Here is a 27,187-nt window from a genome sequence, read left to right as displayed (position 1 = left end):
GATATTTTGAAACTGAAGGCTTTTATCATTATACCCCAACAGTGAACAACAGACATCTTGAAAGTTCAAGGTTTGGGTCAAATATAAAGTAAGGCATGACATTAAACCATAAATAGTGATTGCTGCCTCACTCCAGGCGATGAGCACGGAGATAATCTAGTCCATTCTTATGTCTGATCATCTTCTAAAGCTACTAAGCCACTCATCACTATCCAACGCCAACTCGGCATATGTCTCCCCGATTAGATTGGCCAAAGAGGATTACGCACTGTCTAGTAGATGCAGTCAGGTTTACCAAAATGCTATTCGCTTGACTGTCCAGGGGCATTAAAGGCATGGCAAGCATGACATCTATAAACAGTAAGTTGATTTCAAACCTTCATTACTAAAGATTTCCCTGTTTCTAGCTTAAAATGAAAGGCACTGAGGGGTTTTTAACATCTACTTTGCTAAATGAGATAATCCCAAACTGAGGTAAAAAAGAAAAACGCTGACCTGCAGGAGGGTAAATAAAGATATACCATATTTGTTTATGCAAGTTTATATGTTGCTAATTCTTAAATTATAGACATGTATTTTAAAATTAGCCAGTCATACCTAGATTTCTTTTTTGTTTTCTACATGTACTGGTGTCTGTGTGGGATGATGTGTGATGTTTTATATCCTTTACTATATGAATGGTGTTTGTAGGTGTCTGTACAGTATGTGTAAGTGTGTGTGTGTGTGTGTGTGTGTGTGTGTGTGTGTGTGTGTGTGTGTGTGTGTGTGTGTGTGTGTGTGTGTGTGTGCGTGTACGTGTGTGCGTATGTGTGTGTGTGTGTGTGTGTGCACTTGAGACTGCGACATTTTGTCCATTGGGAATTTTAGGACAAAATATTGCAGGGATGAAAAATGATACACAACCCACATCACATTTATCTTTCAAAAGCCATCTGTGCACTGTCACTTGTGCATACATCAGCACACATACACACACAGTCTCGGATAAAAACCCATTCTCAGATACACCTCTCTAGAGAGTAATAGGGTCAGGAGTTCTGGGGTCTAATTGAAAGAGCACATGGTCCTACAATCACATTAAACGTTCAGATCTTCATTAGGGTCTCAGTTAAAAGATGTAAGAGCGGATCGCGTTACCCTGATTCAATCTAACGCATATAGAGAATATTACATTTAAGGAGATCGACTCTAGCCACGAAGAGCAACCAGTACCACATCAAATAACTGGGCTTTATCATGTTTGCTCACCACCAGGAGATTGTAAAAATTTAACCAACATTTAATAATCTGTCTTTTCATCTCAGTGCACACACTTATTGTTTATTCTCTGTCCTCCTTACACAAAATGAAATTCATCAACCCACTGACCTCATTGGTCTTCTCCTTTCATCTCTCACTCCTCTCCCTCCTTCCTTCCCTACAAACTTTGCTTTCCACCCCGTTTCCCTCCCTTCCTCCACTTGCTAAATTACAGTTATTACAGTGCCAGCCCACCATCCATGTAAATGCAGCTTCAGAGGAGTCAAAGATGCTTTGGTTCTGTTTCTAACGCCTGCTAGGCACCAATTAAAAGGCCAAAACTAGCCCCAAGACAGCCAGAGGCCCTTAAAGACTAGGGCTGGTCCACCACCAGTTCCCATCCCCCTTTTCCACAACCAGATGGTTAAAGGTTTTATAAAGGTTTCATTTGCAAATAACTCTATTCTTGTGACACAATGTATGTTCAAACTCAAACTACTGCCTTGAGCTTGTAGTTCTCTGCCAAGCAGCCAAGTTGTACTTTACAGCTATCTGTAGAGATGCATATGCTGCAAGAAATGAAGGCATTCAGCAAAAGACCACCAAGTCAGTATCTAACAAGATGTGAAATACGACCATAGTCTTCCCTGAGTTATAAAGCGTCGTGTTGGATTATGATTCAGTAATAGTTTTATCCTTGAGTGAAATTTTAAAGCAAATGTTTGCTTTATAATTATCTTAAGGGATTCAAGAGATAAAACATTCAAAGAATGGGAAGGCGATACCTATGGACAGACAATGCACAACTGTTGCCAGAAAGAGCTGTGAACATTAATTATGATAATAGATGATTGATTGTGCCATGTTTTCTATGTGCAGGGATTTTAGTTAGACTTATAAAGAAGGACAATGGCAGTTTTTGACCGTAAAGTGCAGCAGTTGCAATCTTTTCTGTCTTCATCTCCTATTTTTACCAAGTCATTGGTCTGAAAGCAAAGATTCTTCTTTTGCAGAACTTTTTTATGACACTTTAATAAAGCAAACAATAAAGCTGAGCTAAACTGAATTGCAATAAAGTTCAGCATTTATAAAATTATATTAAAATGCAATCTGTGAACCTTGGTTAGCACAATTATTTCATAAAGAAGACAGCAACAGGAGCTTTATTTTGTAAGTCTGACTGCAAAGCCCTTTAAAACTAAGGTATCTGTGATCTATTAGAGCATAAAAGTATAAAAAAAGGCAAAATAGTTTTTCAGTGTTTTCTATTTTTTTCAACTCGATTTGCACAAATAATATGAATGTCAATGTCACCGATAGATGTCAGTGGATTGCAGTCGGCCAAATTGTTTTTCTTAACCCTCCTAATTCACATGCATAACTCTAGGCTGCTGTAGGACAAACAACTCATCTTTAGCTAGTGCAGGCTGTCTGTCTGTTGCTTGCCTCAGCTGTCAATATGCCAGGTATCCATGTGTATTTACTCTGGGTGAGTCTAGAGGACGCTGTAAATATTTGTGAAAGGACTCCAATCCAAGTTGATGAGTCAGTGAAGCTCGCTTCTGTTCGATGGCAGCAATACTGAGGTGAGTTGTTGACTTTTCTGTTGTTAAGTGTTGCTATTAGCCTCTGATAGCCACTGTTAGACTCTGTTAGCTGCTGTTAGCATATAATAATATTCTTGGTGGATCACTGTGATACTTAGAATGTAATCAAACTGTTTTCACAGGGAAAGTGTGATTTTTAGGACACTTAAGGCTAAGACTAATTGACATAATGTTAGCTTATAACCAGCTGTTATTGTTGTTTAGCCAATATTTAGTCAGCTGTCCAGACAAGGCAAAAAAATTGGGAATAAATAAGCATGTTTGTGCACTTTTTGTGCATTAGAGCTCTAACTTCAGTTCAGTTAATGAGGCTTGGGGTAAGGAGGAAGAGGTTGAGAGACACCAGTCGCATCTTTGCTTTGCATTTTCATTTCCTTCATATCTTGAGCCTGAAGGTGTAGACATTGATTAAATTTTGCCTCCACAGCACACAAACGCCTACAAGTTATCTTCTCCTCTGCCTTTGCTGTACTAGCTATGTGGCCAGTCTCAAGCTGCATAAATAAAACACGATTAGGGAGAACAGCGATCTCCATCTCAGCCACTGTATTCAAGATGGCGGGTCAGCATGGCGGTTTGCACAAACCAGTACCCACTCCTGTCCATTTTTTATGGATTAATTCTAAGTTTATAAGAATGCATCAGTTTGTTAGAAGGCATAGATTTATGAATTCAATATTCTTTTTTCCACTAATTAACCTCAAAAAATGACTGACTGTACCTTTAAAGGTTTAAGTTATTAATTAAATGACACTGTGCTATATTGTCCCTAAACTTAGACATTACATATAGAAACGGCTGTAATTCACCTAATATATGGCACAGTGTGATGCATATGTAAACCCAGTATAACTTAAAGTTATTTCGGACTACACTGTGCATATTTTAACATACATATAATAACTAAAAAGCAGTTGATCTTCTTTCCGTTTAACTGACACCACATCAAAAGGAATGATTCACTAAGCCACTGAAAAAGTCATTTCTCAGAAGCACGTTCACATTCTTGGACTCAGACTGACCACTACAATGCGTAACTATAGCCGTGAGTACAGAGCAAACCATTACTCAAAAGCCACAGGATCAGGACAGGGATGGGGTCATGCTGGGACTGTGGCTTTTTAGGTCAATGAAATCTGAAAAGAGGAACTGTGAGAGGGAAGAATGGGTTCTAACTCTACAACAGCTCTTGGATGAATATGAAATCAATGTGCATATAATGCTGCCTGGCAGCAAGTTAAGAAGTGCCCCATTTCATCCCATTACTGACCCACATCACCAGTGTCAACATCCTTCATCCTAACATCCTGAGCACATCTCTCTTTTCCATCTCTTCATCCAGGGACTACGGTACTCAGCAGAACCCCAGGCTGAGACACACAGAAAATTACACCACCTAACTTCAGACATGGCTCCTGACGACTGATGAATTGCAGCGTGACAGACATACATTTGGACAAAGACTGGTTGTCCCTTAGTATTCACTGAGTCTATTCAGGTCCTACAATGAGACCCAAAGGTCAGCCACTGGCTTGTTGTGTCTGACGGCACTTATGACTCTGTCGCAGTAAACGTCTGGCTGCCAGAAAGTACACATCATTCGTACCTGCCAGAAGTGCTCTTGGCATCTTGGTGCCCTAATATTAACTGGGCAGAAAAAACTGGACCAAGTTTTGTTTAGCTAAGGAAAGGGAGAAAGGAGAGGAGATGTGTGTTACTCCTGTGTGAGTCTAACCTGGTGTCAGGTCATCACAGCAGACTTCTATGGATCCAGATGAGCAGTCACTCAGTTCATCCACAGAAAATTCACTCACTTGTGCCTGCAGCCTGTCAACACATCACAAACACAGCCATCACACATCTGTTACTGAACATGCAAATCATACCCATATCCTTTACAATCAAATGCATAACTTGCTGTGTATGACAGTAGAAGAAAAGAGGCGATGACTATCTCAATTATTTCCACAAAAGCAAATCGTATAAACAGAAAAATGCTGAAACAGTTATGTGCAAAGAACTGTGTATAATCCTATCATTAATAAAGAAAAAAGAAACTTAAAATGTTTTATTAAATGTAGATTTTGTACAGTGTGCTTTTAGTAACATAAAAAACTGTGTGTGCATGGGAGTATACGGTGTCAGCCCAGTGGCTACAAGAAGACACTTTAACAATCAGCTCTGCTCCAGAAAATCTCCAAGTGTGCGTGTGTGCGTGTTGCAGGAAAAGATACTGAGGCCTCTGTGGCAGGTCTTTAGTGTCCTGAGGATGACTTCTATGTGTAAAGAAAATGATCACATGATAATTACAAGGGGGGTCAGTGATAAAGGACTCATAATGGAAGGCTTTATAACTCTTGCTTCAGTTGTGCTCGTGTGATGAAAGACCCCTTACCTATGACTGAAGGGAGCCACAGCAGCCATGTTGACTCTGGGTATGTGTGTCTCTTCAGATGTTGCCTCCTGATCCTGTGTATCAACAACCTCCTTGGATGTTACTGGCATGGTAAATGTGATAGCTGGCAACGGTAAGGGAAGAGGAGAGGAAGCTGGACTGCTATCCTCAGGAGTTCCCATTTCCTCATCTGATTGGCTGCCAGAGTCACTATGATCTCTGATGGTGTGATGGTTTGAGTAAAGAAGAGTGGGCCGAATGTTACAGTTGCTGAGTATGACGGATTTGGGTGGATGGTTTTTTGGAGGCTCTTCCTTCCTTCCTGGTATCACATCAGCCATTGCTTGGGTTACAATGTTTGAGTTGTCTCCTCTGCTAAAACTGAGCGGTGGACGTAGGTTGCTGGCTCCATATGTTTGATTCTTATTTGCAAAGGTGCTTCTGTTGCGATTGCCATCCTGGGGTAATTGGGAGAGGATTTGCGATTTTCCCAGGTCTAACGTGTCTTTTGAGTGTGGCGGATGTACTCGTCGCTGGGTCAGTGGGCTGCTGTAGGCAGATCTTGACACCTGGGGAATTGGAAGAGCTCCGGTTCGCTGGAAGAGCTGACTTTTAAGGCAGGCATCTCTCAGGGCATCTGTGGAGGAAGGCCCAGGGATACTGGAGTTTCTTGAACAAAGTGACGGGGAGTGTGCAGGTGTGTTCGCAGGCGTGTGCTTAGGGGTCTGTTTTGAGGGCCTGGGCAGGTCGCTCGCCCGGTGGCGTGGTTCTGTTTTAGGAGAGGAGGGCAGAAGACTGCGAGGGAGGGGTATTCCTGATGAGGGAGGCCCACGGGGAACTGACTTCACGTTGACCCCCCCGCTCATCGTGACCTAAATCAAAAGACATAAAGGGGGGAAGACAACAAAAAGTTAAAAAGTTAGGTGAGTGCATGTTCACAATAGCATGAGATCATTAACCATAAAGCCTTCCCAAAGGGTTTGGTTATACATTAAGAGTCAATGTTAAAGTTCTACTAATCTAATCAGGCTGAGAATTTGCTTTTCCTTTCACAGAGCTATGCAATGTGAGCCAAGTACATATGACAAAATGAGTCATGGTAAACCACGAGGTGAACTTATTTTCAGCGGAGCATGGAGTTTCTAAGAAATCAGATTTGCCTGCTAGGAGTTAAAAACACAAAACCAGCTTTTTATACATGCACACACACACATGCACACACACACACACAGACACACACACACATGTGCCAGCTTTTTATACGCTTATAGATCATTATGTTCTTGAAAAACAAATACTGAAAATGAACTCCAATACAAGATCACACTTACCCCAGCACAATGCATACATATAACAGTTTCAGAGGAGGTACAGAATAGTCCTCACCTTATTAGCTTTGACTGCAGATAGTCCTACGTTTTGTTACAATCTTCTGTGTCAGAATGACAGAAACCCTCCAAGAACTACAAAATCCTGCTTGAGCTTCTGTGAGCCCGCCTATGCTAATTCTGATCAAGTGAAATGTTTCATATAATTTTACTGTTTCGTGCTGCTCTGCTGGGAGGGGAAAGGGAGGCAGTGAGTTTGGGAGAAAGGCAGGGAGGGAGGGCAAAAAAGGCGGAAAAAACGTCAAGTGCACGTACAGCTGCTTTTTGACGTAAGTGTCGGCCAATAACATGGCAGCAGCTCAATTCCTCTAAGTATGTAGACATTCTCAAGACGGCCTGCTGAAGTTAGATAGGTGATTTAAGTGGCTGTAAGTGAATGTGGCATGACTCTTGGTGCCAGCCGGGCTGGTCTGAGCATTTCAAAACTGCTGATCAACTAGGATTTCCCCACACAATCATCTCTAGGGTTTACAAGAGAATTGTCCAAAAAAAGAAAAATATACAGTGAGCAGCAGTTTTTGGGAAAAAAAAGCTTTGTTAATAGCAGAGGTCATAGGAGAGTGCTTTGAGTTGGTAGGAAGGCAACAGTAGCTGAAATAACCACTCATTACAACTAAGGTAAGCAGAAGAACATCTCTGAATGTGAGATGCTAGTGAAACCCTGAAGCAGATGGGCTACCGCAGCAGAAGACCACACTGGTGGCCACTCCTATCAGCTAAATACAGGAAAGTGAGGCAACAATTTGCACATACATTCCAAGATTGGAGTATAGAAGATTAAATATATGATGCCTAGTCTGATAACTCTCTATTTTTGCTGCAACATTCAGATGGTAGAGTCTGAATTTGGCATACACAGCATGAGAGCATGAATCCTTTTGCCTAGTATGAACTGTTCAGGCTGCTGGTGGTGTAATGGTGTGGGGGATATTTTCTTGTTATACTTTGAGCCTCTTAATACTAATTAAGCATCTTTTAAAAACCACGGCCTACCTGAGTATTGTTACTTAGGACCACAGTGTAGCCACTTTCTGATGCTATCATATCAACAAGGACCAAAATATCTGACGAATGTTTCCAGCACATTGTTGAACCTATAAGAGGAAGACTGAAGATTGTTCTTAAGGCCAAAGGGGGCGCAACTCAAGACTAGCACGGTTTACCTAATAAAATGCCCAGTGAGTGCATATATTGAAATGTTCATACATGCACAAATTCACTCTAGATTCTCTTCCTAGTTGCACTTAAAAAAATGGTGTGTGCGTGTGTATTATAATTACACACACACAAATGCAGACATACTTAGAAATATACTAGAGATTTAATGCTTAACCCTACTTGCCCCATCTTAAACAGCAAAACTTTTGCTGCCAGAAGACTTTGTGGGAAGCTGTCTTTAGTGAAGCATAAGCCGTCAAAGTCACAAGGATAAAGTGCTGGATTATTTGACAGTGCATCTAATCACAGCATTGCACACAGTGTCATGTGGATCACTCAGACACACATTTCCAGCAGTCTGAGAAAAGCAGGAGAAAGAGTGACTGCTTCAGCTTGAAACTCCTATGAAGAAAAAGGACCGATTCTCTGCAGGAGGCCTTCCTTCCACCTACTTATAGAATCAGACATACTAAGACAAGCAACTGAGAGCTGTGCGGTATTTTGATTGATGCTAATGTAGGCCTGCACAGCAGCGTACAGCTGCAGTGATGCAGCAGTAGGTAAACAGAGACAGATGTGATCATCCATCCTCCTTTTCCCCTATTACTCCCTAAAAATTCCTCCCCCTCCTCATTGTCTGTTTCTGTATGTGTCTTCCTCACACACTCCATCTCTTGGGAGGTCCAGACAGAAAATGAGCTTCAGAATTTCTTTCTGTCTGCTATAGGTCCTGCTAGGATTTCCAGGAGCACAGGTGTGGGCTGACTCTATGTCTATCTGTATGAAAATTCGATTTTCCTTTGGGGATATGCCGGGGTCACACCAACACTTCTGCAGGCTGTATAAGAACATACAGGGGCTCAGCTGCTGATGGTGTGTGTGTATGTGTGTGTGTGTGTGTATTCATATCTTTGTGGGGACTTAAAAAGGGGAAGTTTACTATACTTGTGGGGACCAATAGCCCTTATGGGGACCAAAATCCTGGTCCCTACAAGTTTGAAGGCATTTTTCCACACTCAAAATGTGGTTTTAGTGTCAGGGTTACAATTAGGTTATGGTTAGGTTTAGAGTAAGGGTTAGGATTAGGCATTCATTTTTCAGGGTTAGGTTTATGGTAAGGGGCTAGGGAAAGCATTATGTCAATTAGATGTCACCACAAGATATGAATACCTGAAGTGTGTGTGTGTGTGTGTGTGTGTGTGTGTGTGTGTGTGTGTGTGTGTGTGTGTGTGTGTGTGTGTGTGTGTGTGTGTAAAAGAAGGAAATACAAAAAAGGTGACTGAAACCAACAGCTGTAAGTTAGGGGGAAAAATAATCTAGTTTAGTTTGATTTCTTTCAGTTATGTTATTATAGGATATTTTGCAGCACAAGCATCTTACATGTGTTGGGTACATTGTATTTGTCATGTGTTCAGACTTACAGGCTTCAAAGATTGTTCTGTATCATCCTGTCACATAAAAAACTTTACAATACACCGTCTGTTGGTTCCTTTCACTGTACGTCTAACTCCATGTGATGTCTGTGTCTAAAGGAATTAGTTTTGAGTTTGGTTTAAGAAGCATTTTTATTTTTACTGTTTGAGGCACGTGCAAACGCAAAAACACAAAGCCAGCTTTTAAGGATGTTTATATTGCTGCTGATTAGTTTGACAGTTAGCGTTTCATTAGCATCAATCAGAATCAATCAGCTTCATTGTACATATTTGTAAAGCTTCACCTTAGTTTAATATTTTTCCAGATTCATAGCATTTGGAAACAGCACTTTAATAGCTAAAAACATAATTACATATCTTATTGTGTGACAAAATAGCTGAACAATCAATCACTTTTGTTTTGAATTTAAATCATAAATCAATTTGCCATCACTATCAGTCACTGTGTCTTTAGTTCTACAGACCCGGGCCTCGGGGCTAACACCATGATTTAGCTTTCATACTTAAACCAGCTGAAATAAATAAAACCCTTTTCCCTGAGGTTTTGAAGGACATCATCGTGTTTGTACACTGACGCAAACACAGTACAGAAGCCTACAGAGAAATTGGGGGGTTTGCTACAGATCAGTGTAGTTATTGTGTGGGTTACTGCATGGACCGACTACGTCTCTCCTTCACTCTGCTAGGGTGGTGCTGACATCTACTGGGTACTGTCTGCAACTGCAGGAACACAGCTTCTCATTCATTACAGTCCCGTATTATCATTAATTATAGCTGCGAGGTGAATTATGCAGGCTTATTAATAGCATCTTTTACACCTATCAGAAACATCAGCCATATCAGGTTTGTACTCTCCTGAAGGACAGAAGAACAAGGATAGCGTTGCAGCCAGCATTATGCTACATGTTAACAGTGTAATTTAATAACATTACACTGATTTAGCTCAGCTTTCCCATGGCGGCCTGTGGCTGACCTGAGTTACTCTATATCTTATGAGAAAAACATGTATATCCTCTCTCACAGACATGCACACTCACCCTTGTGATGAACACCCTCTGACTCATCACAAAATCAATACATGAGTTGGTAACACAGGCCTCTCTGTCTGTGAAGGGCATCAGCAGTGCCTGTGTGTCACACAAGCTGGAAACTATAGTACATTGAATTAATCACCTCCACTATGACAGCAGCCAGAACAACAGCAATAAAGTACTGCCGTGGATCAGAGTAAGCTAGTGACACCCAGTGGTACAGCAAATTCCTGGGAAGGCAGTTTTCTTAAAAGAAAGTCATCATAAGATAAACATAGCAATATTTTTAGCTCAAAAAGAACATATGATTCAATTTCAAGGCTCTGCTGTGTCACACGAAAGTCTTACCTGTCAGTGAGGTCCCCAGTTCTTCAGTGTGCCGTTGGGCTAAGCAGACGGAGCCGGCCAGAAGCAGGTCACACTTCTCTGACGTCCCAGGAACAATGGGCTGTTTTTTCCTGGATCACAGTTGCATCCTCACCACTGCTCTCCCATTGGTTCGCAGCTCCTCACCATTCACCAAGACAGGAAGCTTGAACAAACAGGAATGACACATTCAGCCAATCAGGGACTTCTCTTTCGAGGTGACTCATTTTCAAAGTGACTTTCTTTGATGAAATCAGTATTCTAACCTTTCGCCAAAAGGAAAAAAAATGTCATTTGGCACGTAGATTCAAAGAACACAGTCATGTATCAATGACCTCAGAGGGCATTACACTAACCTAGATTCATTTTCTGGAGGCTTACTCTAAACATTAACTTACCCTGTCCTTAAAGCACTCTCTCGTTGTAAAGTATCATGTTTTACACTCTGGGGAACAGCTTTCGTCCCCATTATAAAACAAAAGAAACACACGATCATTATGTGACGGTGTAAACAGAGTTAAGCTCACACACTGTGAGTACTACCTGGACCACACGCACATACACACAAGAACTGAAGAGTGTTTATGTTATCATGACTCATTTGACCAAAATGGAAATGTATTTGGCATGAAGTTACCCAAAATGACACATAATGTGTCACCATCAGAAATCCCACAACACAGCACATAAGTCATCTCCGAACCTCGAATCTCCAAATTGCACTGGGACATAGTAAAGTAAATGAGCCTTGCTGGGAACTGGTGTGATAAAATGGGTTCTGTAAGTATTTAATGTACTGAGGATAGCTGCTGTACTCCTTTAAATAAAAAAAAGATCTTTGTCTAACACACGTCCTCTGCACATGCTCTTATTATAGAAGCCAGGGTACAAACACACGCACCCACAAAGTAAACAGGAGAAAATATAACCCGACTACTGACAATATAAATATCACCATGGGAGAAGCAGTTTGCCTCCATTCTTCTTAACATCAACCAAATGTACCACAAGCTACAATATGTATACTACACATGCTTTACTGAGTCATACATCCAAACTGCTGACTCAGGTCAACTGCCAATCATTTCATCCTTTAGATACTCCTGCTCCCTTTCTTTTCGTTTACTGTAATCCTCTTCACTGGCCCATCTTTTCTCTCTTATTTTTCTAACTGTCGCACCACCATGAACATAGTCCTCGTATTAGACAGTTTAGTAACTCTGCGTTTTTAGAATCAACAGGAAATTTATTCAACAAGAGAACACAGATTCATCAGGAAACAAGACAAAAATATACTTTAGAATTAGAGAAGGATCTGAAATATTAACTAGCTGAAGTAAACACTAGCCTTTACTCACCTGTTTCAGTCTCCAGTTGGAGTCCAATCTGTATGCTGCTGAGCGTGCCTGGCTCAATCCCTGCCTTAGCTTCTTTCTACTTTTTCTGGCTGGCCTCTGAGCTGCAAGCATGTGTGTGTGTGTGTGTGTCCGTCATTCTACTCCCCTATCACGTCATGCCGCTCTGCTGCTGCCGCAGTACGCCTGCAGCCATATCCCCACCTCCTTCTTTTTTCCTCCCCTCATCCCAGTCTCTCTCTCTCCCTGTCTGTCTATGATGCTCTCTCTCAATAATGGACCTGTTGGCTTCGTTCCCTCCCTCCCTCTCCCTGGGTGAAATATAAGCCCAGCTAGCAAAGACCCGGCTGGTCCATTAGCTGGATGAGTGCGGTTTGTGTGTCTGTGCGAGCGCAATCACGGCTGCCTCTATAGTGTGAGTAATACATGGTAATTAAGCAGATGTAGCCACAAATGTGAGAAGCCTAAACCCATCATCTGGCTTTCCAGACCTAATTGGTGGTCATGGAAATCAGGATGACAGAAAAAAAAAAAGTGCCACCTTAATGATAGATTTTCTGACGACAAATGAGAATGTGCACATCACTAGCATAAACACACATAATCACACAAACGGGCACACACATAGACACACATCTGCCCTCTATATATGTTTATATATCAGTGTGCATGCCTGAATGAACCGGCATCATGAAGGAGGGCAGCTCATCCATCACTCCTCTAATTTGTCCCACGCTTCTAATGAAAAGAGGGGAGGCGAGACAGAATGAGAAATAAGTGATGCAAACGAAGGCGAGGAAAGAAGAACAGGAGGAGGAGGAGGTGTGATGGAGAAAGAAGCATGTGCAGAGTAAACCCTTTCCTGACATCTTTTCCCAGGTGACAAACTCGGAGTAACATTACAAAAACATCCCAGATACCTGACCTTGAGCTTGTCTTCCAAACTCTCTTTTCAATACTCATAAACTATGAGGACTATAAAAATCTCATCAGACAGTAGGAGGTCTACTTGAATTAAACAATCACATCAACAGAGAGACAAATGCGGTTAAATCACTGCTGGTTTACGTCATTTTACTGCTGGGCAACATCTCCCTGGTCATCTTTACAATTTATTCACAAACTCATATGAATTTATCAAAAAAGGCACTTCTTATTTTGATAATTCTACGTTTGTTACCTTTTGTAATCATCGGTCCACACGGCCACATTCGTGCCTTTCTCTGCATCTCTGCTCATATTTCTGCTGTGCTGGCCAAGAGTTCGACCCACTATTATAAGAGCCAGTGCTGCATATTTAATGAAGACTGTGACATGCAACAAATTCAGAATCCCATCCTTCCCTTTTACAATGTAGCTTATGGATCAGCTTCAGTTATTGCTTACTTCTTAAGAGTTTCTAACTATGGGTGCGACTTTGGGGTCTGTTAGGTTGTTTATAGTCTTGTTTTGGCAGAAAATACAACCTGAGCCTTCTATGGCTGATCACATATTGATCAAGAATTGGCTCTGTATGCTAGAGAGATGCATAAATAATGAAAACCAAGCACAATAACTGGATGTATGCTATTAGAACACAGCATGTTGCCAAGAACACATGTATACTGGACGCATCCCCCCTCCCTCTTTTCCCATACTACAGGCACATACTACAGCATTCCCTTCATGCTTTAGACCACAATCACCACAATCACTTTACTGCTTACCTCCAAATACTCACTTTAATGCCACGGTTGCTCCTTTGCTTTCCAGCTACAGAGAGAAAAGATTAAAGTGTGCGAAACTTCTCCAACAAATTCAGTCACAAGCAGAAAAAAACAAACACATGATCTGTTGCTTTGTCTCATCATGAAACGGGAAGTGACTTGTGACTGAGGATTATGGGTAGGAGTGTGCAGCCATCTGCATTGATGCATGTGTGCGTGCATATGTGTGTGTGTGTGATGGGTGTTTGGGTGGGGGTTAATGTCACGGCTAATCTTCTGACGTTCCCCAAGGCATGTATTCCCCCCCTGAGAGACAGACCCTGACAGACGCTGTTATGACAATGGGACACTTGTGTCACTGTCACCCTGAGGGGCATATGGTGGGGTGGAAGGGGGGCCCCGCTCTAACATGTTGACCCCGTGCTGTCTGGAACACGGAGCCTCAGATGGGCAGCTTGACCGAGACAAATGAAATTAAGAAAAACAAAAGAAGGAAGGAAGCGCAAACAGAAGCAAACAGAAAAACAGAGCTATTGCAGCTGAGGGGAAGTTCATAGTTCTCTGTGAAAGTGTACACAGCATCTAATTAGAACAGTGTTTCAGCATCTGAGCTTGTTCCTACTGTATTTATGACTCTGCTTTGTCTGAATGCATGATTGCCACTAGATGGTGGCAGAGTATCATCTTCATATTACAGTATGCTAGTTTGAGACCAGCAAGTTCAAGCAAAGTCTAACCAGTGGAAAAGCTGTAAATCACAACGCCAGAAGGTTTAGTAAAGGTACTGAATCAAAGCAGACCTGCTAATATTATGTTCTGATATTTAAACTATGTGTACACACAGTATGTTTTATTGTTAAATATGGTAATAAATATGACATGCATTACCTATATTTTATTATTATTTATTTAATGTCTCAAGAAAAAATAAGAAGCTCTGAAATACTTAAATAAAAAAGGGGTGCTGTAAAAACGAAAGCTAAATCATTACATAAGCTTTGAGGATCACTGCAGTTACACAGTCTGCATGTAAAAACTGGGCATTCCCTCTGGGTCTACAAAATGAAACCAAGAATGAAGTGCCTAAAACCTTTCCAATATCCAACCACTTCTTTGGTTGTACACAAAATCTGTACGAGAAAGTTTCTACTGATCACTCGATCTGTGATCTCACTAAACAAATTTGGCACGTTATAGGTTTTGTCTCTGTTATTGTAGTCTTCCCCTTATAATATAAGGAACCTTGAAGTGACTGCTGTTGTGATCTGTTGTTGTGACATAAACCTGTCACCTGATCATGACTTTTCTCCATATCTTGCATGTTCCTCACTGCTCGTTTAATGTGTCAGGTGAAATTTATAACAGGATGTTATGATCAGGTTGGTACATAGAAGAGGAATTAGAAGAAAGTAACACAGTTGGTGTGCATGTTAAATGAAAATCTTTTCTCTACATTCTTTTTACAGTGTGTCAACAACGTGCTGTTGTATTCGTGGTGAAATTAAAAAAATTTTAAATACCAGAAACGAGAAGTCAAAAAGTCTAAGTGTGGAGGCTGGACAAAACAAAAAACAAGAAGGCTGTTCTTTCATTACATGACAGACAACGATCAGTGGATGTTGCAACATTACTGCAACCTTCAAAGTCTTAGGTTAGATACAACAACATCATGCATACACTTCTGGTTGATTAAGCCATTTCCAGAAGTCATAGCTCTGCAGATCGCTGAATACTGTTGGGTTCATCTTGAGGGCGTTAGCTGCTTATCAATTACTTGTGTCAGGGTAAACTTAGCATAAGGGACAATACAGACAGCAGTTGTCCTCATTTGTATTACATGTTAATGACCAAACGATGAAGCAAATAATAAATAACATATAGAAAACTGCAGAATGCTACTCATGCGAGGCTGCCCTGAAGTCAGAGGCACTATGAAAACGTGAGCACTGACTGAGGTCGGCACACAACAAGACAATAATGAATCTGTCACTTGATGTCCTGAACTGCAATTAGTCTAATTTATTCTATGCATGCTGCATGAGCTAATTCCATTTCACTTCAGCTTGATGGAAAAGGGGAACTGAAAGAATCTGACTCCATTCATTAACACTGCCTGTCATGGAATCTGCCAGCACCAAATGCCACCAACAGAAAATGGCTCATTAAAGGGCTCCTCTTGCACGCTTTAATGTCAAGTGGCTTCCACTTGAGCTTTGCTTCTTTCTGCAAATTAGTACACTCTCGCTTTAGGCCATGTATAATTTCAGCACATAATTAAGAGGGAATGCCCACATCATCATTATTATTATTATTATTAATCTGCTCAGGTGAAAGCTGAGGAAGAGGTAATGTGATTGGAGCAGTTTGTTTGTCTCTCTGTGAAAAACAGGCAAAAAAGAAGCCATTAAATTAGCATGAAGATCTACATCAGTTACTTCTAAATTCCAAGCTATGCTGTGACGGTCTTAAAAGGCAGCATCTAACAGCATCTAACATTAAAATCAGGAATGCATCCTACTGATATTACCCATCTTAACCACATGATGGCAGTAGCATGAAGTCATGTTAAAGCTGGATGCTTCATATACACATTTTCACATCCGTTTCTGTTGTTTCTCATCCATTAAGCATATCAGGGTGACCTTTTGCTGCTCATGCCTAAAGGTCATTAAATGCTCTGGTAATAAAATACAATCACTCTGAAATTACATCATGCTGAGAGCTGAATTCAAACTGATAAGCTATTAAAGGTTAACCTGTGAGCAGGAAGTAGAACAGAGTAAGAAATCTACTGATTGTTAAGATGTGAAGCTTGTTAAGATAAGATGTCACAAAAACACGAAGACACAAATATTTTAGAAATCTGTCAAAAACGAAGCTAAAACGTACATTGTTATTTATGAGGCAAATGAGAAAACAAATTCATGGTTTTATGCTTAAATTTGAGCCAGCTCTCTGGATTTCTCAGCGAAGTCAGAAATTTGTCAAGCATAACATTCAACCAATAAAACTAAACCTTTTCTGTTCAGAAATGCAAGTAAATAACTGTAACTTAACATCTCAATCAAAAAATAATACTGTTAATTTAGGGCAGCTGTGGCATAAGCCTTACATTGGGTGCTGGTCTAATAAAAATGCTAAGCACTGTATTAAAACATTAACAATAATCTGGCACAGCTGCTTAAGCGAATTCTCTGTGCATTTATTTCGAAGGTCACTTTTACACATTCTTATTACAACTTAAAGAAATCTAGGAAAAGCACTGTGTTCTGTCTGTGCATTTCAAGAAAAAAGTGTGGAGGCTGGACAAAACTGATCACAGTTTGGAACACAGAAGGCCACTAATGTTTATACATGATAAAAGTCTTTCAGCAATGTGAAGTTCACATAGTTTAGTATCACGGTTCAGTGTTTGTTGGCGGCTGTCTGACAAATTGAAGGGCAGCCCTTGTGCAAGAGAGTTGCAAAACACGGAGTGCAATCAACAAGAAAATCTCTCGGCTGTGCGAGCCAGTACACAGCTTTTGAATCCCGGCTCACTCCCCGTTCAACCCCACCTCTCGCTCTCACTGTGTCTGCTTCTCACTTGGAGAGTAAGCTCCCCTGATCCTCCACACAGACTAAGTTTACAGGCTGAAGCAGCAACAACAGAAGCTCCTCCCTTTCGACACATCTGGAACAGAGTAACAGCGGAGAGGAGCGTACCAACACTCTCCTTAAGGATAGCAACACAGTGAAAATTATTCAAATCAGGTTTTTAAGAGGACTGACTTTTTATTTTTCTTGCATACTTAAAGTTAACTGTTGACAGCTGGTTTCCTGAACATACCACACAGCTCCATTTACGCTACTCTGACCTGTGAAAGATCTTCCTGCCCATCATCCCTGACCGACAGCCCCTACTTGCTGCAAGTAAGTAATGATTTTTTTATTTTGAGTTCTTATGGATTCTGTTTGCTTCTGTCTAATTTCTTATTTTGCTGATGCATGATGGGAAAGACACTTGCAACACTTATGATACCACAATACCACAGGGTGCCTTTATGTTTCCGTTAGAGAAAAGTGTTAGAGAATAGGTTTCAGAGTGAGCAGCTAAACATTAACGCAAGAGAGGAATAGTAATGCATAATAAAGAAAATACAGCACAGCAAGTTCCTACTAAACTTTCACCAACATTAAGCTCTGCCTGAATCACACAGATATCACATGCTGTCACATTAAATTTGTTAGTGGACTTCCTGATTTGTAGGAGTTTCCAGTCCTTACTGCTCCTTCCCTAAAGCATTCTCATACAGATCTACGTGTCCTTGCAGGTCTAAACATGCAAAGCCACCACAATTAGCATGAACTGGAATTCATCCTGATGGAAATCATTTAGCAGATACACAGAATATTTATGTAACATATATGTAAGGAAAACTAATGTCTCCAGTAACCTTTTCATCCATCTAGTGAGAATTCTCCCACTTCTCTATGAATTTCCCCTCCTGTGGTCAAACTGACTGTCAAATCAGTCCTACCCATTCTATCAGTGAACAAGCATCAACAACAGCACCACACAAAGTTAAGCAATTACTGATAGCCTTGATTACAGTATCCACGAGCATTTTCCTCACCTTCTCATCTACATACTTGGTCCTGAAGCTGGGAGCCGGGCTCATTGCTAACAACAAAAGCTTTTAACCACTGATGCTGCTGCTGCTTGTCACCCTTCCAAAATGACATGGAAAAGTTAGACATTTATTTGAGATTTCAAGTCATAGTTTCCAAAGTCGGCAGCTGGAAAACTCTAAAATGTTTCCATCACTGCTTGGTCCAAAAACATTCCCAGCATTTCTGCTTTAAGTGGAATTGAGGAATGTTCCAAGACTGTAAAACTACGCAAACTGTCATCCTTTATGAGAGGATACTGAAAATGCCAGCTAGTCTCCATCTTCCTCATATAAACATTTACGATGTAGACCTTTCACTTTCTTCTGAGCTATGCATCCAAAACTCTCATTCACCACTGCTTCCCTAAACTTTACACAGTTTAGACTTCCGTGTCTGTGCCAGTGGTCTCTTTGTGAGTTGTAGCTGTAACTTTTTCAATTTCAATACAAGACAATATGACTGACCTTCAACTTAAAGCTGCAAAGCAAAGCCAAATATCAGTGATTATCAAGCAACACAGCCCTGTTTTTATAATTATTTTTCATTGATAGTAGCACTTTTAAATTCTACATGAAAGATGTAGGGTGCAGAACAATTTAACACACAAGAATCCATGTGACTGTACACGATATGTATAAATAACTCGTATAATTTATAAACTGGAATATGAGTCTTCTAAAGTCTCAGCTACATCCAAGAAAACTGCATTAGTTCTTCACACTCATTTAGTCCCTTAACTGAAACTGCGTTTACAATGACAAAAAAGGCACCGTGCACCAGCAGCCTGACACGCCTGTATGATTCTGTATCATAGTGAAATGAGCTCATATTCACAGTAAGTATAAGTACTAAGTTATTTTTAACTGGGGTTTTTTAAATTTTTAAATAGAGTCAGCGGCCATGTGGTACTGCCTGTTATTTCTGAGTGAGTCATACTGTATATTGTGCCCAGAAGTCTTAGGTAATCTAAGTTAGAAAAAACAAGCTAACCTTGATGTAGTTGTCAATTTTTTTGACATATTTTGTGCCGTATAAAACACAACTGCAGGTATGAGGTACTGTGTGGTGACGGGCTGAAGAGAAAGCTGTAGATGATAAATGTGAGACATGACCGTGAAAAAGGAGGAGGAGGGTTTACAAGGTCAGGAATGTGGAAGTAGATATGCAAGAATGGACAGGGAGGGTTGTGCTAATAGCACATTGGATAGAAACAGACTGGATGCCAGGGTTTTTCACATGCCATCAACTTTAACATTCCTCAGAAAATCATGCTTACGCATAACTTCCACAATGACTGCTTCTATTTTTTTTTTAAAGAAAGAGACCTTTCGTTTTTTGGCCCTTTTAAAGAAAAGAACTCTTCTAGAATTTTCCACTGCAGTCCTGGCTTGATTGTCCATTACAGAAACCACAAAGAACTGGCAGGAACAAAATTACAGTCTTTGGGCCTAGCCTTACAAAGCCAGATTTACAGGCAACCAAATATGGCTGTTTAAATGGGTTTCCTAAAACAATAACTATTTGCGTTTCCATGATGGTTCTATAAAGGAATTTAACAGTCCACTGATTCATCTGTTTTTCTATTCAGGGCCCTTTCCACTCATTAATTAAAGCACCTTTAAGGTCCTTTTAGTGTATTTCCAGCTGTTTCGACCGTCTGCTTCATTTCATATCAAAATATGTGTGTGTGTTTTTTTCTGTCTGTGTAACATGGATTACTAAAGGATGCCTTTGGGAGGAGGAAACAAGTGTGGCCGCTGTTCAAAGACGGTTTACTTTGCAGAAGAGGTTCTCTGTGACGGGCGGAGCTTCCATAGATCCTGCTTCCTGTGTAGTGAGTTAACCGATTGCTGTTTCCTGTGATTGTGGAGCCCAGTGAACTTTTGACACATATTACAGGCACATGTAATATTAACCTAATGTATATGAGTCGTCTGTATGCGCAGACAAAGAGAAAATGCTGTATAAGGGTGGCTAAGCTATATCTGAACTACATCTTGGTCTATTAATTTTTTTTTGTGTGTGTGTGTGTCTCCTAGAAACTGAGCCTTAAGCTGATCAGTTCCCCCTTTCGCTCTAACTTCCTGTCAGAGTCTATTCAGATGAGCTGCAGAGACAAAAAAAAAAAAAATCAACACATTCCAGGATTAGCTAGTTTAATATAAAAGCCTTGTATCTTTATAAAATCCAGTTATTTACATTGATGACTAAGTGTTAGCACTAGAAAAACTTTTCAACTTCCAAGGAGTCGCACTAGCAAAAAGTCTACTAACCTAGAGGAGTCCTGTGTCTTTATAAAATGTGATTAAAACAGTCTGCAACTAGGCCGATGAAAAAAAACAAAAGGACACCGGTGTATTTTTGGCCTCTATTGACTTCTAGATTGGTTTCCTGCTTTTTGTAAACCTCTGGGACCATTCCTGTTATCACTGCGTCACTCCCTGGAAGTCCACTGCAAAAACTAGGAAGAAATAGCAGCGCATTTCAGGTTGTTTATGCTGAATGTTCTCCTTAATATGCATCAGGATGGTAGAACTACCAGCGATGAATTTAAGGTGGAGAACCCAGTAAACCCCGGGCGCCATCTTGGTTACATTTCAGGTTGTGCTCATAGTGGTGCTCCTGTTTTTGGCTTTTTGTGGCTTGGACACTGATGGCTCTCACACTGAAGACCACTGTTTAGTGTCTATTTGAGCTTTCTTCGTTAGTTGTTCTTCTTTTGGCTTTTCCCTTTAGGTATTGCCATAGCCAATCATCTGCCTCCACCTCTCCCTACCTCTTGCAAACCCTATCCTAGCCAAAAGTACTATAGTTACTGGCCCTGCACCGATAGCAGTTGTTAACCCAGAAAATATCATTCTTGACAATCTGCATATTTCATCTGCCAACGATTTTATACCAAATACCCATCCTGACGCATGCATCCCCATCTGTCCAGGCTTGGGACCAGAACTAAGAGTACACTGACTTGTGGTCCCTTGTGGCTGGGTTTTTCTTCACCAGTTATGATCCCCAACATGTAGTTTAGGTCAGCTTGGGTCAACAAGTTGATGTTTGTTGAGCTGTCTGGTAAGACTGCAAATATGCATCTGCGAGTAATGGAAACAGGATTTCCTGGAAGTGATACAATCTAGCAGGATTGCTAAAATGCTCACAGCAATTCAAAAAGGAGACATCAGACAAAACATTTTGACCACTCCACATACAAGTATTCATTTCTTGTGAACTGTAAATCTTTCATAATGATAAATTAGATATCTTGAAGCTTGAAAGAAATGTGGGTTCATGGGGTTTGGAGGAGTTATTTGTGTTCTTGCATCATAATCAAACATTCCTGTGATGGAATTTAGATGAGAACGTGTTCCTTCAAACAAAATGTTCCTTATAAGGCAAACAGTTGGGAGCCTATATAAACACATGAACGTACTCAACAAAAAGTACAAAGATATGCAAAACAATAATAATGTGTCTCTTTGTACAGTGGTGTGTGGGAAGAATTTGGACAGCACAACTGTTGCTGTTCATATGGATGAAGTCTACTGCAAGGCATGCTATGGTAAGAAATATGGGCCAAAAGGTTATGGTTATGGCCAAGGAGCAGGAACCCTCAGCATGGACAAAGGAGAGTCCCTGGGAATTAAACCTGAAGAGTGAGTAACACACAGGCAAGCATACTTTGATGGTTTTTAAGGCTCCTTATCCACATTTTTTTGCCTTCTTTACCCATCAGACCCGGTCCCCATCGTCCTACCACCAACCCAAACCCCTCCAAGCTAGCTCAGAAGTTTGGAGGATCAGACAAATGCCCTCGCTGTGGCAAGTCTGTCTACGCTGCTGAGAAAGTGATGGGAGCTGGGAGTGTAAGCAAAACACAAGCATATATGAGTGCACGCAAGAAAAAACATAACTACTTTAAAACGAGGCTTGCATACATTTACAGGCATGGCATAAGTCTGGATGTTTTACATGCGCCACTTGTGGGAAGAGCCTTGAATCAACCACACTAGCTGATAAGGATGGGGAAATCTACTGCAAAGGTAAAACTCTCTCTTTCAAAGACTTCTATAGAACCAGACCGCAGCACTTACTGCCACCTGCTGGCCTTTAAAAAGAATGCAGGTATAACATACCTCCACATTGGGTCCAAACTTCAAACATTTCCCATGGGTCAATGACTTACTGTCACAATTAAGATGTGTTTCCATGGGCGCAAAGCTAGGAAAGCTAACCCATTCAGGCCCAGGAAGGATCTGAAAGAGATATAATATAGGTGATAGGAACACTAAATATATATAACTTGGGCTGAAAGAAAAAAAAGTCTTTATAAATGAGGCTTGTGGTTAAAAATGAACTCCTTTTTTTGTAAGAATGGCCAAATGAGTTGTAATAAACCCTAGAATACAACAGAGGGTGCAGTTACCCAGAAAAATTGAAGTTTTATGATTTCAGTTGAACTCTAAACCTGGGATTCAAAGTTCATGCCTGTAACAAGTTAAACAATGACTCAGAAAGGCTCTCTTCATCAAAATCTGTACTCCTATTATAAGTTAAATACACAAACTATGCACTGTATATCTATCGAGTTATGTGCTAAATGAAAAAAATAACATTATCTATTACTGTCTGACTCATTTCAATAAATACTAGAAAACACTCACCAGCCACTTTATTTGGTACACGTTGCTAGTAGTAATGGCTTGAACCAATTTTGCCTTGAAAACTGCCTGAATTCTTCACATCACCGATTAGACGAGGTGCTGGAAAGAGATTTTGGTCCACGTTGACATGACAGCATCACGCAGTCGCTGCAGATTTGTCCACTGCACATCCATGACACAGATCTCCTGTTTTACCACATCCCAAAAGTGCTCTATTTTTGTAGGGTCTTTAACTTACAGTAAGAAGGGCCTTGAGGTAACTGTTTCTGTGATAACGTGCTACATAAACAAAACTGAACTGAACTTAATTATTAAATTGGGATGTGGTGAATGTAAAGACCATTTGAGTACAGTGAATTCACTGTCATGTCCAGGAAACCACTTTGAGATGATCTGGTGAATTACTCTGCTGAAAGAAGCCACTTGAAGACAGGTAAACTAAAGGGATGAACATGGTCAGCAGTAGTACTTGGGTAGGCCGTTTGTGTTTAATCAGTGCTCAAGCTGTACTAATGGGCCCAAAGTGTTTCAAGAAACTACCTCTTACACAATTACACCATCAGCAGTCTAAACTTTTGATAAAAGGCAGGATGTACACCAAATTCTGATCCTGCCATCCAAACGTTGTAGCAGAAATTGAGAATAGACAACATGTTTTCAATCATCCAATTTTGAATGTTTGCACATAGTAGCCTCAGTGTGACAGTCTGGCTAAGGCAGACTGCATGTGTTGTGAAGAGTGGACCCAAAATGCAGACATGAACGAACTTGGAACAAAACTTGAATATTAACAAAAGGCGAGCCGTTTAATAAGGTTGATAAAAAGACACAATAATGGGCAAAGGCAAACTAACGCAAAACTAAACATTAACCTAAACAGGTGAACTAAAATACAACATGAAAAACTCTGATATTAACAGACCTGGACACGACTACAAGAGACCTGTAAACATTGTGAAACAACAGACGACCTGACAAAGACTGAGTGAGAAAACACAGACTAAATACACACAGGAGGCTAATGAAGGAAGTGGGAACACATGGGGAAACAGCTGACACACATGAACATAACGACGTCACAGGGGAAACGTAAAGCTAAATACATTGAACACAGGAACACGGGACCTCTTCAAAATAAAACAGTAAACATAATGAAACGCAGACGTTGAAAACTCAAGGGGAAACTATTAAACAAGTGAACTTAGAAAACCCAATGAACTTAAACATAAACATCAAAATAAACTAAAACTCAAAACGCTGGGCCAAAAGACCCAGGATCGCGACACTCAGTGTCCTGTTATTAGCTGACAGGCATGAGACAGAGGTCAGTCAGAGAAAGATGTCCTTGGTTGTAACAAGTAGTTATTTGAATTATTATTACCTTGCTATCCGCTTGAAACAGTCTGGCCATTCTCCTCTGACATCTGGCATCAAGAAGGCATTTTCTTCCAGATAAATGCCACTCACTAGATATTTTCTCCTTTTCAGAGCATCCTCTGTAAACCCTAGAGATAGCTGTGAAAAAAATCCCAGTAGATCAGCAGTTTCTGAAATTCCCCATTGTAATTCAACAGGCCATCTTGATCACATCTGCATGCTTAAATGCACTGACTTGCTGCCATGTGATTGGCTTATTAGACATTTGCATTAATGACCAGTTAAGCATGTGTACCAAGTGTATAATCCAACAATGTTGTTAACACAACATCACAGGCTCATATTCATTTTTATTATTTTGTCATAATACCTTGTAGGTGTGTACTGTAAATTGAACCCACTGGTAATGAATAGTGGAGCTTATCAATGCTCCCAGGGTCCAACACCTTTCAGTTCAAAATTCTGTTATATGGGCACATTAACCCCTCTATTGTGTCTGGGTCAACCCAACCCCATGTCTTAGGCAGATACAGAGCAGAGAAACACGTTTTTCAGGTACCCAGTATGGGCTATGTAGCTGAGGAATATGAGACCCAGCAAACAAAGTTCAGAATTAAACTGCTGAATTAAAGTGTTTACTCATTCCTGCAATCTAACAGCCGCAAAGGTGTAAATCTAACGCTGATATCATGTTTCAGGGCCGAAACACGCCACAGAATCTGCACTTGAGCAGTACACAAGAGTAACACTGGGCATTTAGAGGGCGCAAAAATGAAATAGTCTGTATATAGAAGAACCAGCATGGGAGCTGTGGTGCAATATATTTTTCAGTTTGTTCATATGTAAAATTTATTTGTTAAGGCCGTGCTAAGTGGTGCACACCAGCTTGGGCTAATGCTAACTCAATCTGTGATTGAGTCTGTAAATCCAGAAGACAGCATGGCCTAAAAAACACATTTGAGGGGGAAGTCAAAAATCCTTCTACCAACAATCCTGAAGAAACTGTGGTCCCTGTGAGGAATTCAATCGAGGAATATCATGTTTGCCAGATGGAAATCAAACACTCAAATCAAAGCTGATAGCCAAGCAGGCCACAGTGAGCTTTGTCTAATATATATGGGAGGATGGCAAAGTGTGGAGTCTTATGGCATTACCTTTGTTCTCAACAGCTTGTTACGGCAAAAACTTTGGTCCCAAAGGATTTGGCTATGGACTGGGAGCCGGGGCGCTGGCGCACACTCAGTAGGAACCACGTATCTTCAGCAGCACAGCTCCAGATTACTGCACTGCCTGGCTCTTCCTGCAGGGGGCAGACGACCTATATCCACAGACGCGCTTGATAGAAAGCTGCTTTTATAAACTGTACAGTCGAAAAGATGACACCTTCATAATCCCATAGAAACAGGTGAATACTATTGCTCTTACAGTCAGTGTTGCCACATATCCACATTTAATGAACATGAATATCTATGTAAAACTGCATGGGTGATTTGCACTCAAAAATAACTATCGTCCTCTCATTAAGAATTAATTTTTCTCTCAACACTTGCAACCCCGGGTGTTGTGATAAAAAATGATCGCCTGCCAAAAACGATTTCCGGTATTTAGCCCGAAATTATTGTTCGTACTTAAATGGTTGTAAATCACTTGTTGGTCTGTGAAACGTGATATCGAGCCACTTGAAGTCAGAAAATATATTTCTGTCATGAGGTAGAAGCTGCAATCAGTTTGTGTCAAAGAGACTTTTATACATCCTTTAATTACGAATGTAAAATTCTCACTGCAGCAGAGATTGCACCAAATAACACAACAGTTATACAAAGATGTTTTAGGTGGATTGATTATATTGTAGAATATAGAGTGTGTACAATAATGTCAAAAACAAACCTGCTAAACAGATGACTTTTTTATTTTATATATAACACCTTCGTAAATGGTGCTGACTGCAGACTATTTATCAATATAAACAGAGATATTAAAAAAAACAGCACACAAACAAACAAAAAAGACATACAATCAACGGAAATCACTTTTTGTCCGACGATCACCTTTTAACATCACAAGATAACCTATACAGCCATCTAAGATTTCCACAATTACGGTATGCTTTCTGAATAGCATGATGATAAATAAACTACAGAGAGAATGTATTTGGTGTCATTGTTTTTATTGGCACAAAGTGAAGTGAAACTGCCTCCTCGGCCTCCTTGTCTCGGTTTGTGTCTAAGGCGAGTATCATAGGTGGTGGTTTCTGTTTTGGTTTTAAGAAATAACACGTGCAGGATACATCGTATCCATTCCTCTCACAACACGCGACACACTGGGACCAGGTAAGTCCAGTATCTTGTAAAATTGGGGGAATCACAGATACACTCCACCCATAAAGCTTATCTATCACGTAAGAATGTCAGAAAGAATTTACCAACAAATTCCATCACTGATGTTTCCCACAGAAGTTCGACAGAGAAGTGAAAGCTCGGAGGAATAAGCGGAGCTCTAAAGTTATGAAAATATAATCTGTTAATCAAATGAAATATGCTTGTCATTTTTATTTCATTAGTTGTAAATATTTTATTCTTAATGTGAAATAGATGAGGCAAATTGGACATCTTTGCGTGTAGCCCTACCTTGTAACGACATTGTTTCCAGAAAGTGATGATCACTAACTGACTGATTAGTCATTCAACAGTTTGAACTCTTTATCCAACTTTATCCGCCATGCCACCCACTCACATTCCAGCTCTCAGAGAGGCGAGATTACATAGTTTCTAATAAGGAGTTTAAAGGCTTATAAATGAGAGCTTATTGCACTTTAAGCATA

At 40.4% G+C, this 27,187-nt stretch overlaps 2 protein-coding genes across 6 annotated transcripts in view; one reads left to right on the top strand and one right to left on the bottom strand.

The window, feature by feature from the left end:
• Positions 1-12,075, bottom strand: part of LOC134617968 (neuron navigator 1-like) — an 81,304-nt gene extending 69,229 nt beyond the window's left edge. For 3 of the 5 annotated variants that reach the window (XM_063463071.1, XM_063463073.1, XM_063463075.1), the window contains exons 1-4: positions 11,976-12,075; positions 10,600-10,783; positions 5,242-6,113; positions 4,582-4,673 (exon numbers count right to left, since the gene is read on the bottom strand). In XM_063463071.1, coding sequence (XP_063319141.1) covers positions 4,582-4,673; positions 5,242-6,107 — 958 coding nt within the window. In that variant the 5' untranslated portion in view covers positions 6,108-6,113; positions 10,600-10,783; positions 11,976-12,075. Of the gene's footprint in view, positions 1-4,581; positions 4,674-5,241; positions 6,114-6,627; positions 6,668-10,599; positions 10,784-11,975 lie in introns of those variants that run through there. The other 2 variants (XM_063463074.1, XM_063463072.1) reach the window with 2 other exon arrangements.
• Positions 12,076-17,266: 5,191 nt separating this feature from the next.
• Positions 17,267-26,506, top strand: csrp1a (cysteine and glycine-rich protein 1a). Its single transcript, XM_063465287.1, has 6 exons — positions 17,267-17,590; positions 20,056-20,165; positions 21,813-21,981; positions 22,062-22,191; positions 22,272-22,368; positions 25,536-26,506. The coding sequence occupies exons 2-6, from the start codon at positions 20,057-20,059 to the stop codon at positions 25,610-25,612; spliced, it is 582 nt and encodes a 193-aa protein (XP_063321357.1). The 5' UTR covers positions 17,267-17,590; position 20,056; the 3' UTR covers positions 25,613-26,506.
• Positions 26,507-27,187: the final 681 nt, after the last annotated feature.

The sequence above is a fragment of the Pelmatolapia mariae genome, linkage group LG20 (assembly GCF_036321145.2).
Source record: "Pelmatolapia mariae isolate MD_Pm_ZW linkage group LG20, Pm_UMD_F_2, whole genome shotgun sequence".
Lineage (NCBI taxonomy): Eukaryota > Metazoa > Chordata > Actinopteri > Cichliformes > Cichlidae > Pelmatolapia > Pelmatolapia mariae.
This window is presented reverse-complemented; position numbering and strand designations above follow the sequence as displayed.